The 14,353-nt window shown below is 37.6% G+C and overlaps 1 protein-coding gene across 3 annotated transcripts in view; it reads left to right on the top strand.

Annotated features, from left to right (window-relative positions):
- LOC145485001 (katanin p80 WD40 repeat-containing subunit B1-like) overlaps positions 1-14,353 on the top strand; it is a 332,677-nt gene that overhangs the window by 51,732 nt on the left and 266,592 nt on the right. For all 3 annotated transcript variants that reach the window (XR_014049117.1, XM_081463641.1, XM_081463640.1), the window contains exons 7-8: positions 580-611; positions 4,709-4,759. Coding sequence is in view for 2 of the 3 variants with exons in the window: in XM_081463641.1 (XP_081319767.1) it covers positions 580-611; positions 4,709-4,759 (83 nt within the window). In the remaining variant the exon portion in view is untranslated. The remainder of the gene's footprint in view (positions 1-579; positions 612-4,708; positions 4,760-14,353) is intronic.

Raw genomic sequence — 14,353 nt, 5'->3', positions numbered from 1 at the left:
CTCTTAGGTTCTTAGGTGGTCTTGAAATCTGCCCATGAAGTAAGGCTCTATTTGCATTTTCATTGTAACATCATCTAGGCTGCAAGCAGTCTCTCTTTTCCTCAAAAATCTGTGGAAAAGAACGCAAAACAAGTAAGCGTGCGAGCGTGACTCATGACTGTGAGCATGACGTGTAAGTAACTATGCCTTGAGCTGCTAGTAGCACAGGCGGCTACTCATCATTCAGCCTCGTGGGAATTTCAAAAGTTTCAACCTGCAAATGTTTGAAACCAGTAGCAAGTTGTCCCAGTGATTGGCCATTTGAAATGGAAGCCATCAGAAGTTGTCAAAAAGTTTTCATATACTAATCAAAATCTTTCCTCTGTGGCAATAGTAAGATACATAGCTCTGTAAAACAGTTAACTTATTTTTATTTGCAACACATTCACAAAAGAACTCTTTGAACAGTACAGCCGCTTGCAAAGGGAATACTCACTCCATTTAGAATATGAATACTTACACTGTTGAAGATGTAATTTGTTACATGCATTATTGAGGGAGTGATGTTTGTTCATTGTTTCATTTTGTCTCTTACAACAGGACACAAATGCTTTAATTGAGTATCTTCTACGGTAAGCTGTTACTCAGTGCTTTCTTTTTCTCCTTTGGAGGGTGGGGGCAAGGTAATCCTGGTGTTTGTAGACTATTTGTTGGTCTCTGATGTAGGTTACTTTCAGGGCTGTGTACTGTCCACTAGCCTCAAGTTATTATTGCCTGAATACCAAACCTCCTACTCTTTTTAACACAGTTGTTAGTTATTGAAACTGTTTACTTTTCAATACCCTATATACCCTTAGGCAGCAAATAAGTGTAAATTAAGAACAAAGCCTTTGTGTGTAGTGTACTAGCCTCAAACTAGCCACACTTGATTCGATTAGTTTGAAAACGACGCTATCTACTAGGTGTTATGGATAAGATAATACAGGCAGTTTGTAGGCTAGACTAGACTGAAATACATGTAATCCATGCATTTAAGTCTCAGTCTTTATTTTCAGAGCTGCAGTTAATTGTGGATATTTTATCACCAGTGTGATTGCTTATAACTTCAGGGATTATTTGTCACCTGTCAAGTCACATGCCTACAATGTTCATTCCATTTCAATCACATTTCTTACTAGGAAATACAGAAAACGTAGCTAATGTAGCATAGATAGACAAAAGTAGCTAGTGAAGTGTCAAAAGAAATCTGGCAACAAAAATAATCGAAACGGTCTGGGAAAGACAAAGAAGTAGGATTATCAAGATCTCACTAAGTGATATAGACCTCAGCCTGGTCCATGATTATTTTAGACACCTTCATAGTGTTTTCAAAACAAGCTAGCCTCTGCAGAGATCCACCCCCTACTTGATTATATATTGCTGTTTACTTTAGTTAAAGCACTCAGTTTGCAACAAACAAGCTCGGTATTGCATCTTATCGATAAATCTTTAAGGTGGCAGAGAAGCTTCACACTCAATTTTGCAGCCATGATTTTTCATGCAATAGGAAGTAAACTTGTTAAGAAGAAAGCTCAAAGCATCCACTGTATTTTGTGCCCTTTGCATTATTGTGTTTTGATAGCCATCTTGCAGTTTTAAATAAGAGCAGAGCTCGATGTTGTGACTTAGTTCTTTTTTTAAAATGTCCTACTCATTGAATGAGTGTAATGAATGTTGACTACCAAACTATACTTCTCCTTTTCATGCATGTAGCCTTTGAAATGGTGTTCTTCTTGTGAAATACGCAGTGGCTTTATGTAAAGTCAAATCAACATCTTTCATTGGCAACATTCCGTATCAGCATGTAAGATTTTTGTGAAAACTGTAAATTGTATTGTTGGCAAGCTAAGTATATGTAGATTTTGGATAGAAGAAAAAAGCGTAAAACTATACAACTTTTATGTGTGTAAACAAGCTGAAGGAAAATTGACTGTGCAAGTGAGTTTGTGAGTACTGGTATCATGTGTCCTGTTTACTGGCAGTAGCACTGTTTTATTGGTAACTGTAATTTCCAAAAATACTATAAAAGAAAAAGTTTCCCTTAATAATGAATCGTTTAATAAAATTGAAAACGCATTGGAACACATTTCAGACAAAACATGTATAAGTGGATGTCAGATTTTGCTATTCAGAATGGCTCGCTTACATTCAATTATAATTATGTATGTTAGCAGGACTTGTTATTGGTATTATTGTCAAGATGTGGATAGCACTGATGTATAATTAACTTCTTCTTTTGATGTATTTTACATCAAATTAGACAGCATTTCTAATTGTTAAGTATTTTTATGCATTCCTGGCTGTCAAGGCTGATTTACACACTGATTGTACTGCTCACACAAAAGATTTTTGAATCAAAAAACACTTTATTGATAAAAGAAATCTCAAGTGGGTTAGTCGAACATGTAATTTGAAAGAAATCTGAGCAGCATTTGAATTTCCCACGGTATGCAAAGACGTTTATAAATTTGCCTCTAAGAAACATGTGCAGTGGCCATGCATCAGTGAACATGTAAAGCCTGTGCATGATGTTAAATGTGCTTACTTTCTTTTGCGCCAGCTTATGAAAAATAACGAAACAAAGCTTCCAAAATGGAAGCTTTTCTTATAAATAAAATAACAAATTAAAGAGTTTCATTCAGTCATTTTCCTTGTAATTTGAGGGAAAAAAAGTAAACTGGTTATACATGAAAAAAGTGTGATTTGTGTCATTTTAGTGTCTTTTTTGTGGAAATATATAGGGATGGATGGGCAGAAAATTGTTGGCAACTAAAATATTGGGGTAACCTCAATTGTTTGAGTGTCACTTCTAGCATCTGATGGCAGTCAAACAACCACAAAAAACTGATTATTTTTTCTTTTTGTTTCAAAAAGTCATGTGTGGCAAGTAGGTGAAAAATTCAGCCAATACACACAAATAATCAATTTATAACTTGGTGGACTTTGTTATTGTTCATTTGATCATATGATTGCTTTGTTGTTTATTGCAAGTGAACTAAAATCAAATGATTTGACAGATAAGTTGGGAGATCACAGCCCACCATAAAAAGACAAATCAAAAAATCTTGAATTTAACTAGCATGAGCACTGGAATCTAAAGTTATGCTATTAATTAATAGCAACAATTTAAGCTTGCGAGCACAACTATTTTCTCCTTCAGCCTTTGAAGTAAAATCCAAACCTGCTTTTGAAATGTGACTGAAGATTTTCTCACAGATTTCCGCCTTTAAAACAGGGATTTTCAATGGAATCATCCTGGCCCTTTTGCTGCTTTATTAAATTGATGATAATAAATAAAGAATAAGAGTAAAATGGCAAGAATGATCTTTTATTTTTAAGTAATTCTAATTTTAAAAAGGTAGGAAATTTGCATATGGACAAAGCAATGTGTGATGTCAAATTTGAAACCTTTATCCAATGTCAGTGATGATTTTATTACTTGATTCTCACACCTTTAAGATGATAATCCCAAGTTGGCAATTCCTTATGGCACTTCCTAGCTTCTACGTTGTAGATGTCAAAATTTTCTGGGGGGGGGGGGGGCATGACCTTAGGCCCCCTAAGATAAGGGGCCTTGCAGCCCTAAACATGTCACAGCCACCTACTCTTCCAGCTGCAGACACCTACGTTGAAACATTTTGAAACCCCACCTATAGAAAGGAGCTTTAGATAATGGTATAATACATTGTTATCATAGTTTGCATAATGTGAAATTTAAGCCATTAACTATGGTCTGTATAATATCAGACTGCCTTATTATGCCACTAGTTACTGGCATAAAATGTTACAGCGTGTAATCAGACTGCCTTATGACGCCATTAGTCACCAGTGTAAAATGTTCCTTTTTTATTTTTTTAAATTGTTTAAAGACTAGTGAGCGGCACAAAAGAAGACTTCTTGTAGTTGTAATTTCTTCGTTAATTTCTTCCCAACATGTTCTGTCTCTAGCTGAAACTACTTCAGGGAATCAATACCACTAACATTTTTAACTTCCCTTGGAAGTGAACAACAACTGAAACATGCTGTAAACAGACGTTACAAGAAACTTCTCTAAACAAAGGTTACATTGCTTTGCTTTGTTGCTGTAAGCGAGTGCAGCAGTGAGAATTGACCATTTGATTGAGTAGTCTGTCTGTGTGGTTTGTATAGTTTCTGTTCCCAAATAAAAGTTTGTGCTGAGTGTATTGTTGCTTGAATGACCCCTTCACCATGTCAATGTAGTTTTTTCGTACAGTGTCTTCTTTTGTTGTGGCATTGGTTTTTGTCCGAGGGGCAGTTGTCTTTATTTTGGCAGTTGCATCTGCTTGGTGTGCTGGTTGATGGTGTTTTTGTTGAAGATTTTATGTATATAGTTTAAAATCCATATGTGCTCAAAAAACTGAGTAGTCTACTATTATAGTTTACTTTACTGTAGAGCACTATCTTGGCTTCAACAATGAACATCACCTGGACTATTAGTGAAACCTATTGAAATACTGAAAAAATACCCAATTTCTAGCTATGAGTAGCATTTGATCTAAAGTCTCAGCCTCCAAATTTTTGCATGTCTTGGATTTGTTTTTTGCTACAGTGAGTCTGATCTGAATGATTTACCCATTCTTCCTTCCTCCCCTTAAACACCTCATAGTTGTATAGTGACCTGGATTTAGCCTTTTCACTTACTAAACTGAATTCTTGGTATATGATTTAGACTGAAAGATGACTCTGTCGTGGTTGACATTATGCCATTTCTAACAAGCAGGTATGTGTCTTTGGTTAAGATAATTTTTGTTGTCTCAATGACACATGGTATGACTTGCTTTAAAAGCATTGCATGCACTAGTGTTTTAATTGTTTAGTATCATATTCTGTTTGAGTCCTTTGTATTTAGCAGGGCCCCTCTGGATACCAGCCACTGTGCTGAATGGGCCACCCTGCATAAATAAAGTTTTACTTTAACTTTAACTTTAACTTTGTTATTAATAAGAAATGGGCACATCATTTTGGTCAAAGTGAGAGTCAATGCACAGTGAGGAAGGGTTTAAGTGCTATTTGGCCCCAATGCTGCCAGAACAAAGTGTATCTAGGAAGGAAAAGAAATGAAAATTTTTGGTGACATAGGCCAAATACCTACAGACTGGTTTGGAGCTCCACCCAAAAATGTGGGGAGGGTATGGGCGGGTTGTGATAAATTTCCTTTTCTTGGCCAAACTGTGAAAAGACACTTTACTGATGTCATAACCTCTCATGAACCTATGAGGAAGTGAGACATCCCCAGGGTGTTACAGCAATAACACTGAATGTATTTGGGATGTTAGATACATTGAATTCCAACAGAATATGAATATTGAAATGACTGAATAGTATCATAATCTGTTTAAATCCTTTGTTGAGTTATTTTTTTGTAAAAAAAATACCTCTTAGTCGGCGCGTCGGGTATGTTATGGACGGGTCAATGGGTGAGTGAGTGACTGAGTGAGTGAGTGAGTGAGAGATGTATGTATGTCAAACCAATCAGATTGGATCTACTATAAACAGCCAATCAAATTTCTTATTGTAAAGGTAAATGGTGTGTGAGAAGATTTGATCCCGATAGAGTTCAGAACGGCCGTATTCATTCTTCTATAAAAGAGGAGGAAGTATTCATATATCGGGTTTACTTCGACATTTTCTTTGGGTTAGGCTGAGGATTTTAGTTAATGAACGAGATGAGCCTTGAGGTGTGAAACTGTTCGTGAGTTAGTAGTATGCAAATGCAACGAGATATTTTTATTTTTAGTTACAAAGGCAACTTGATACTTTTGTTTTTCACAAGGAGTAAATTCAATTAGAGGTCACGAATCGTCACGTCTAGTTCTTAGGACATGTTTTAGAGGGGACGAGACTTCAGATTTGAAACAGTTCTAACGTTTACAATAGTAATGTTTTGTTCTTGTTGCATGCAAATATAACAAGATATTTTTGTTTTTTAGTTACAAAGTGTAATTTGACACTCTTGTTTTTCACAAGGTAGTAAATTCAATCAGAGCTGACGAATCGTCACCACTCTTTCCCACGAGATGTTTGCTATCTTTAGTAACAAATGGTAACTTAACACTTTTGTTTTTTATATGGGAGTAAATTCAATTAGAGCTGACAAGTTATCGGCTATCGTTTCCAGGATATTAAACAAAAAAGAAGCTTTCATTTCTGGAAGGTTTTTACGTCTCTGCAGTAGCAGTTTAATAGTTTTATTTGATGACATTCATTTCAGTCCAATATTTTTAAAGGTAAAAAGTGTGAAAACTGTTCAAATGTTGTTCTTTGAAGACTGCGTGGCACCAAGTTAAAGTGCAATTTAATTAAATCAGACTTTCAACGTGTCAGAGGTTTTTTTCTCTTTCTTTCTATTTTCGGTGAAGTTGTGTTATGTTGTGTTGTGTAAAAAGGTAAACTTACGACTCGTATAAAATACGAAAAAGTCTCAAAATTAAGTTAAGTATTTTTGAGCAAAAATTCCTCTTGGGGGTTGGAAGGGTTATGTGATCGGTGAGTGAGGGAGTTATGCATGTGCATGTGTCACACCAATCACAGTGCGGGTTGTATCAAAGAACGAATCAAATTGCCTGTTAGAAAATAATATGGTATCTACATTAATCTGGAGACGTGTCAGATTACTGTAGTTTGTTCAGTCAAACATTTTATGGCTTACTATTTAGCGATCTTACCATGACCGATGTTACATCGCAACCAAAATAACTTGTCAAATTAACCAAATCATTACTGTACCATGAATGCTTCTATCTCCAACACTTCACACACAAAAATAACTCTTGCACGCCTTGCGTGCCTATGTTTATAATAAGAGATGGGCATATCACATCAAGAACCAACTTGACCATCTATGAGCATGATTAAAATATGAGAAAACACAATGTGTAATGATAATTTAAAGTGCCACTGACCCCCAAATTTTTTTCGCTAATATAAATTTCCTTTTTCTCCTGATCACCACCGCAAAAAAATTATCGTTGTAGCTATTTTCGTTAATTTTCCATGAATTTTTAAAGTTTGTAAATTTGCCCTTCCATGTTAACGACCGAGGAATAGGGGAGAATGGGACAAGTTGGCTTCTGACGTCACTTCGGGAATAACAATATTTTGTTTCTGAGAAGAATGTATGCAAACATGCGATAGTGTGTGTCAAAATCGTTGCAGGACGCAAAGAAGATATGTTGTTGGAGGCTGTAGCAATACAGGATGCATAGAATAGAGTATTCCTCTTCATTCAATGCCTCTATCTCGATGAAACTCTACCAGAAATTTAAACGAGAAAAAGACCAAAGAAGTGGGTTGATCTGTGCAAAGCTAAAGCTGGGGAGCCATTGAAGATTTCTTCGATCTCGGATTCGCCGCTACTGTAAAAACCTAGAGATTTTCATTGCCTGTATATTCTTCTCTATCTCTAGTGGAAAGCTTGAAATTGTCAAGGTACTGCATAAGACGAATTTGGGATAAGCTGGAAGCCATCTGATTATTTTGAGCGCAAACGATCCCCCAAGTCGCAGACGAAATTATAGGTGAGGAAATTACACGGTAAATTAAACGCATTGCATTTTTTGTACCCGAAGTAGAGACTTGTCTAAACAAATAGTAAACAAAACCTACATTCTCCAACGATGCCAAGAAGATGTTGGAGGCTTCGAACTGGTGAACTAGCTATGTATTTGTGGATTTTAATAAAAACACACATACGCTGGAGGTCACCTGTAATCCGGTTGTGTTTCTCTATGGCCATTCCAAATACAGAATTGTTTTGTTCGTCGAGCTTCGACTTTGAGGAACGAAGTATGTCTAAATTACAAACTTAGAATGAATCAAGCATTATGAATGTATGAGGAAAGTGAAACAAATGATTAAGATTCAACTCTATAGCTACAGACGGAGATTGTCGTGCTGAAAGAGGAATGCACTTGTCAGTCAACCAAAATGCAAACTAATAAGTCGACTCCCAGGTTATTAGCGTGTGTAAAATGGACAATTCATTCAAAATAACAGTGAAGTACGAATGTATTCATTTAACTGATAGTATACTGTACCTCTTTTCAAGATCTTGTCAAAGGATTTTCCGTGATTTCTAGTTTGAATCGAAATATGCAAATTTGTGTAGCTTGTGTTCGTATACAGTAATTGACTATGCATATACTACAGTTGGTAGACAATAATGAAGCAAGAAGTTACCTCACCGTCAAATATTGTTTGCTGACATCTCTGCTTATCTCTTATGGTGAAACTATTATTGATCTGGATAAGTAGGCAGGAGTGCAGTACGACTGAATCGCATTTTAACTTGTATTTCGGGGAAAATTAATGTTTGAATGTAAAGATGTTTTGACACTCCGAAATTTGCACGTTCCGTAAAGTCAAATTACCAACTCTTCGTGTTCATTGACATCTTTGTAACACTTAAAGAGCTGTAAGCTAACTTGTCAGTCATTATCTGTACCTTTATAACCCAAATGGACCGGCAAATTGTCGATCCTGGCCTAAATATAATTATCCAACGCCGCGATCTCGACTGGCAACCCGCACTTCGAAATGGAAAAAAATATGTACATCGCAGCTATCCAAATCATAGCTAGACTCCGAATTGTAATGCTAGATGATACAGTTCTTTCACTTAAAGTTCTTGTCCAGTTTTGATAAAATATGAATCACAAATAACCCGAAAATGTTTTGACAGCCCTCGCAGCTCAGTCAAAAGTCTCTTGAGTGTTTTAGCCCGGTTCCTGAAGTGACATCACTAGTAGCCCGACCCAGATCCCACTTTGCGCAGTAGTGAACATAGAAATTACATGTTTAAACGCCTGTAGAAACGCAGGGATTTTATCAATCAGGATAATTTTTTCGTTGAAATAATCAGGGAAACTAGTAGATTTTATTAAAGTAAACAATTTTGGGGGTTTAGTGGCACTTTAATACATTCCTTTCCATACCTCACAAAAAGGACTCCAAAATAAGTAAAAGTAAACTCTACTTAAATTGTGGCAAAGGCTTTAGAAAATTTTTCTAATTCGTTCCACTTTGAATATACATCAATTGCTGAACTGTCTGTAGAAGCTAAGTTGGCCTCAAAGCCACCTGGATTCATGACTTGTTTCAATTTGATGTAATGTTAAGCTGTCTAAGATTTCCAACCAATGTGATCCATAATTTCATGAAGGCTAACTTCAGCAAGTGCCAAAGAAACTTTCTGTCTTTAAAGTGATGTGTTAACTGCTTAACATAGACCTCTAATTGTGACTGGGCAGCTGAAGAATTCAAGGAACTATACGCAACATGTTTGTCCTTTGATAATGATGGAAACAAAAAACCTCTTGTTACACTGATAGATAATAACTTGTGAACTTTAACATGAATTTTGATACCTAAAACAGGACATATCTTTCTGTTGTCTGCCTGTTTTATAGCAAATGTGCTCACATCACCCTGATGCAAAGTTTTTGACCAAAGGTGATTGAATGTAAGAGCCCAAAATGATCTGGTAAATGTAAAATTTCCTGTGTCTTGAAATGGGTCAAATCAGTGGTTTGATTACCAGAAAAGAAAAATGAAAGTGAAGAATGATCATCACAGTTAATTTTCCAATTTAAGCAATGGGAAAGAAGAAGCCTGAAAAAATCAGGGCTTCAACGGGATTCGAACCCGTGACCTCCGCGATACTGGTGCGATGCTCTACCAACTCCCGTGAGGAGTGAAATGATGTGAAGTTTATATGAAATAATTCATATAATAATTCACGGGAAGATATGAACTCAATTAATTGACCTCGCTCCCAATGTGTGGCTTCATAGCTTAGTTGGTAGAGCATCGCACCGGTATCGCAGAGGTCACGGGTTCGAATCCCGTTGAAGCCCTGATTTTTTCAGGCTTCTTCTTTCCAATTGCTTAAATTGGAAAATTAACTGCGATGATCATTCTTCACTTTCATCTACAACCGCAGTTCATATATGAATTATTTCATATAAACTTCACATCAGAAAAGAAAAATGTCTTAAAAAATTATTGATCTCTTGGAAAGAGGAAAACTTGATGGGGCTCTATAAACCGTGCAGACAAATAGGCAAGTATGTGGTCAGTTAAGATCTCCAAAATCAGCAATAAAATTTTTGTTGTTTGAGAAGGGGTGACCCTTGCCTGTAGTTGCTCTGCAGTAACAGACGACAAAATAATAATTCTTAATGTCCCCACTTGCAGCAGGATTTCCTATACCCAAAAGATAATTCCAGGTCCAACCCTGTCATGGTTAGCAAAGATGGCTCGAGGCTTACCAATTATACTGTCAACAGGTCCGCTTGCTAATCACTTGGGACAATCACACTGAGACATACCCTCTATGGCCCAGAAATTTTCAATGAGTTCTGTGAACGACAGTACGACCATCCTCATCTTTCCAAACTAGCAATTTAACAACATCTAAGGGTAGAGCAGAAGAAATGCTCTTAAGAGGATCTAGCTGAGTCAAAGATGCAGTCAGTTGGGTTCTAGAGCTGATTTCTGCTTGACGTAACTTGTGGAGTTCCAGCTTTGAGCCCACTGATGTAGACGGGCTTGAATGTTGCCCTCATTGACCAGCTGCTTTAGTTTCTGGTTTGTAACTCCCGCCACTTCTGCTGAATGTCCCTTTAAGGTTACTTCCCACCTTCAGAGGCCAAAAAAATCGTTTTTTCTTTTATTTGACAAAATTTAAGTTTGTCATTTTATCTAGTGTTTCCAAAGGAAAAACATTAAAAATCTCAAAAAGCGGCCGAGTTATTTAGAAAAGACATATTTTCAAATAAAGTTAATAAACTAGGAAGGTGTCATAATCTTGTCAATGGGCGAGAACCCTGGGGAAATTTTCGTGGCAAATGCTCATCGCTCATATTTCATGTCATTTGCATATTTTTATTTACATCACACACTTGACAAAAATTCCCACGTGAAAGCTCTTTACGCTAACTCCTATTGAAAAACCAAAAGCAGAAAAAAGTCCTTGGGTAAAGAAAACGTAAAAAACCGGCCCAAAGAAGAAAGAAAAAGCTCCATATTGTCAAGGAAAGAAAAACACCTTGCCAGGAACGACAAAGGCTCTTGGTTTGGCCAAACACCTTCGACAATCTTGGCATCTGCTGAAGATCCGGAGCATTCAAATATTCTTGGAACAAGTAGCTTAAAAATCAAGGTCAATGTCAGTGCAGGCTGCGAACAAGATTCTTCGTCGGAATCTGGCGGAAGCGATGAAGAAAATGAAACCTACCCAAGGGAACTCATTTCAGCAATAAAGGTATTTCTTAAGCTGTCCATCGATTCCTTAACGTCTTGTTTTTCAGCGGCACGTTTTCCGCCTTAAACATTTTTGGCGTGGGTTTTGCCTTTGCCTTTGCCTTTGGCGTCTTTGCCCATTCTATTACGTTGCCGTCCTAAATTGAACTCCACTGAGCGAGATAAAAAAAAAATGTTGCAATGCGATGCTTTTCCCGGGAAATCTTGATCTATTGTCAGAGACACTAGGAGGTCCTGTTGGCCCATTGGTTTGTGGTTTCATTGGGCGTGATAATCTCCGGGCGTGGCGCGAGTTGTTTATGAACCTTTACAAGCTAAAATCTCGCATTTGATTTTTGGCGGAGTACATCCACTTTGAGTATGCAGATTTGACGGATTTTCATGAAATTTCGCGAGAACATTCCAGAGATAATGACAAACCAAAGTGTGTCGGGAAATTTTGATATTTAACACATTTTCCCCGTGGCGTCCATTTACGCAACACGTCTTGCATATTTTTAGCTACTCTAACTTTAGAAGTGGATATCTAGACAACCAATCAGAATATTGAAAAAGCCCGACACACTGTTGTTGATTGATGCCTTGTGAATAAGACTGTGCACCCATTTTGCTAGTACTGCAGAATCCGATAGCCGATAAATTCAATAGAAGAAGCCTTGGTCATTTCACGCCTTACCGCCTCCTGACACTTCCTAAAAGAATGCATTGCTGAAATTGTATTTTTTTTGTCAAGTACATTTACTAAGCTTTCTTATGATATATAGTTTGTTGGGGTTTTATTGAAACTGGCGCGCGTACGATTTATTTCCCGAAGGGCACCCGCGAAGGTGGGAAGTAACCTTAAACCACAGTTTTGACAAGAATGAAAACCTTCATACTTTGTGTAAGAGCAGTCTCGGCAGACCACTTTTGGTTGGAAATGTTTTGGGACTCTAGGTAGTGGCTAGAAAACAAGAACAAGACAAAAGTTGGTTGGTTTAAAGAGATTGCATGAAGTGATAGCTCAAAGCCTGTTCGGATCTTTAACGTGAAATGCCCACAATTCGACTGGGGGAGGAACTGAGCTATAGCTACGCTCTCTTTGTGAACACAAAATGGTATCCAATTCTCCCTTTCTGCATAAGACAAAATGATCTGCGATGGAAGAAGAGAAGATTGGCCACCAGTAAGGTTTGGTATAAAATTTGGAACCACGATAGTCAGGGAAATTCCTGCAGATAGAAGGAACTTAAGAATGGGTCCTATGAGACTGAAAGAGGGAAAAACATAAGAATTCTCAAGGTCCTTCCAGTGAAGAGGCAGGGTTCGAAACCTTGAATTTCAGCTTGCCCTTGGGACAAGTATCTCTCAAATTTTGCTTGTCCTGAGCAAGTCTTACCTTGCTCTTTTAAGGATTTAGTTGGCAGATGACTTGCCGATCCCTTGCCCATGGGTCAAGTGAGAATGAAAAGTTACTTGCCCAGAAGGAGAATCTACTTGTCCTGGACGACCGGATGGCACTTTTTTCGAGCCCTGAAGAGGGTTTGTGCAAATAAATTGACGCCACGCAATAGGGGCGTGGGGAAAAGACAAATAGGAAGAAGAAGAGTGCTGTTAATTAAAATCTAATGCCAATTAGATCCAGGGTGTGGTCTGAGACTCCTCCAAATTGTTCCTGGACTTTTTTCGCCACATCTAGGAGATAACATTGTATCAGAAGTCTTGAAGGCTGATCTGCGCAGTTTCTTCAGAAGGAACTTTGCTGTAGATTGTTTTTAGAAAAAAAGGAACAGTTCCTTGGTTGCAGAGGTAAGCTGAGGACGTTTATTTTCTTCTCTGCACCAATTACCCAGAAGGACTTGGCTATCAACATTGATGTCTACTCTACAATTGTTGGCAAGGTAAGAAGTGAGGAGAGTAATTGACAAGCATTAGGGCACTTTCAGGACTGCCAGTATTTCCTTAGTAGAGATGTTCAACATGCATTTGTGTGAATTCCAGTAATTTCTAACCTCAGATTGCCATCTGGTAGATGAAAACACTTCCCCATGTAAAGTCGGAGGAGTCAGTGGACAAAGCCAGAAGAATATGTTTCTCCTCTCTCCAAGGAACATGACTCTCCCTGGTATTGACAACGCCCCAATGCAATATTTCTTCATGTAAGGCCTGGGAGAGAGGAACATCAGAGTTAGGACCCACAGAAGCTATGGCAGTAGCTGTGTCCCCGATAAAGAGCTTTGCCTCAGGGGTGGTTAAAGAAAAAGACATGCTTGCCCTGAAATGTTGCAGGGTTTTAACTTGCACAATTTTTTTTACATGCTAAAATCGTCTCACATAGCTTAACAAACTTCTCTACCTTATCCTTGCGTAGGATGAATGCCTGCAAAGTTGTATCAATTGTCAAATTCAAGTAAGTAATGCGACTAGCTGAACGAAGACAGACTTGGCCAGACCAATAAAGTACCCGAAATCCACAAGAATAGAGCAAACAATATGTAAGACAGCCAAAACAGTCAACGTAGCAACGACAAATACAAGTGTACGATTTATGAATTTATTGACAAAAATAGCGGAGACAATAACAACGGGAGCAAGGAACAAAAACGGGAACGAGTAACACAAGGGTTATTGAGAATATAGCATTTGAACTAAACCAGTGCTTGACTTGAGAACTTGTGTATAGCTCAGAATAAACCAACTGAATCAACTCAATTTGCTGAACAAATGGTTGCCAATTTATTACAGACTTGAGGAAACTGTAGGAATAACTCTAAACCAAGTAAGGCTAGGGAGTGTATTTGTTGCCCACAAATACAGGATTTAGCTAAGAGAAGTGTGTGGGAATGATCAAATCACCAACACATACCAAAATAAGGTGTGTAAGGAAACCAAACTAATGTAGGAAAAAAACCCAAATAGTAATAAGAATGATAGCACAACACTAATAAAAATAGTTTGACAATTAGAACTGAAAGTGAACTAAAGTGACTTTGTCACAGATATAAATACCCACTTTAGCGGCCTTGAACTTCAAGCTGGAATATCACTGAGAGAAAGGCAAGGACCAGGGTTC

The sequence above is a fragment of the Orbicella franksi genome, chromosome 4 (assembly GCF_964199315.1).
Source record: "Orbicella franksi chromosome 4, jaOrbFran1.1, whole genome shotgun sequence".
NCBI classification, from domain to species: domain Eukaryota; kingdom Metazoa; phylum Cnidaria; class Anthozoa; order Scleractinia; family Merulinidae; genus Orbicella; species Orbicella franksi.
The sequence above is the reverse complement of the archived record's forward strand: the minus strand, read 5'-3'. Positions and strand labels throughout refer to the sequence as shown.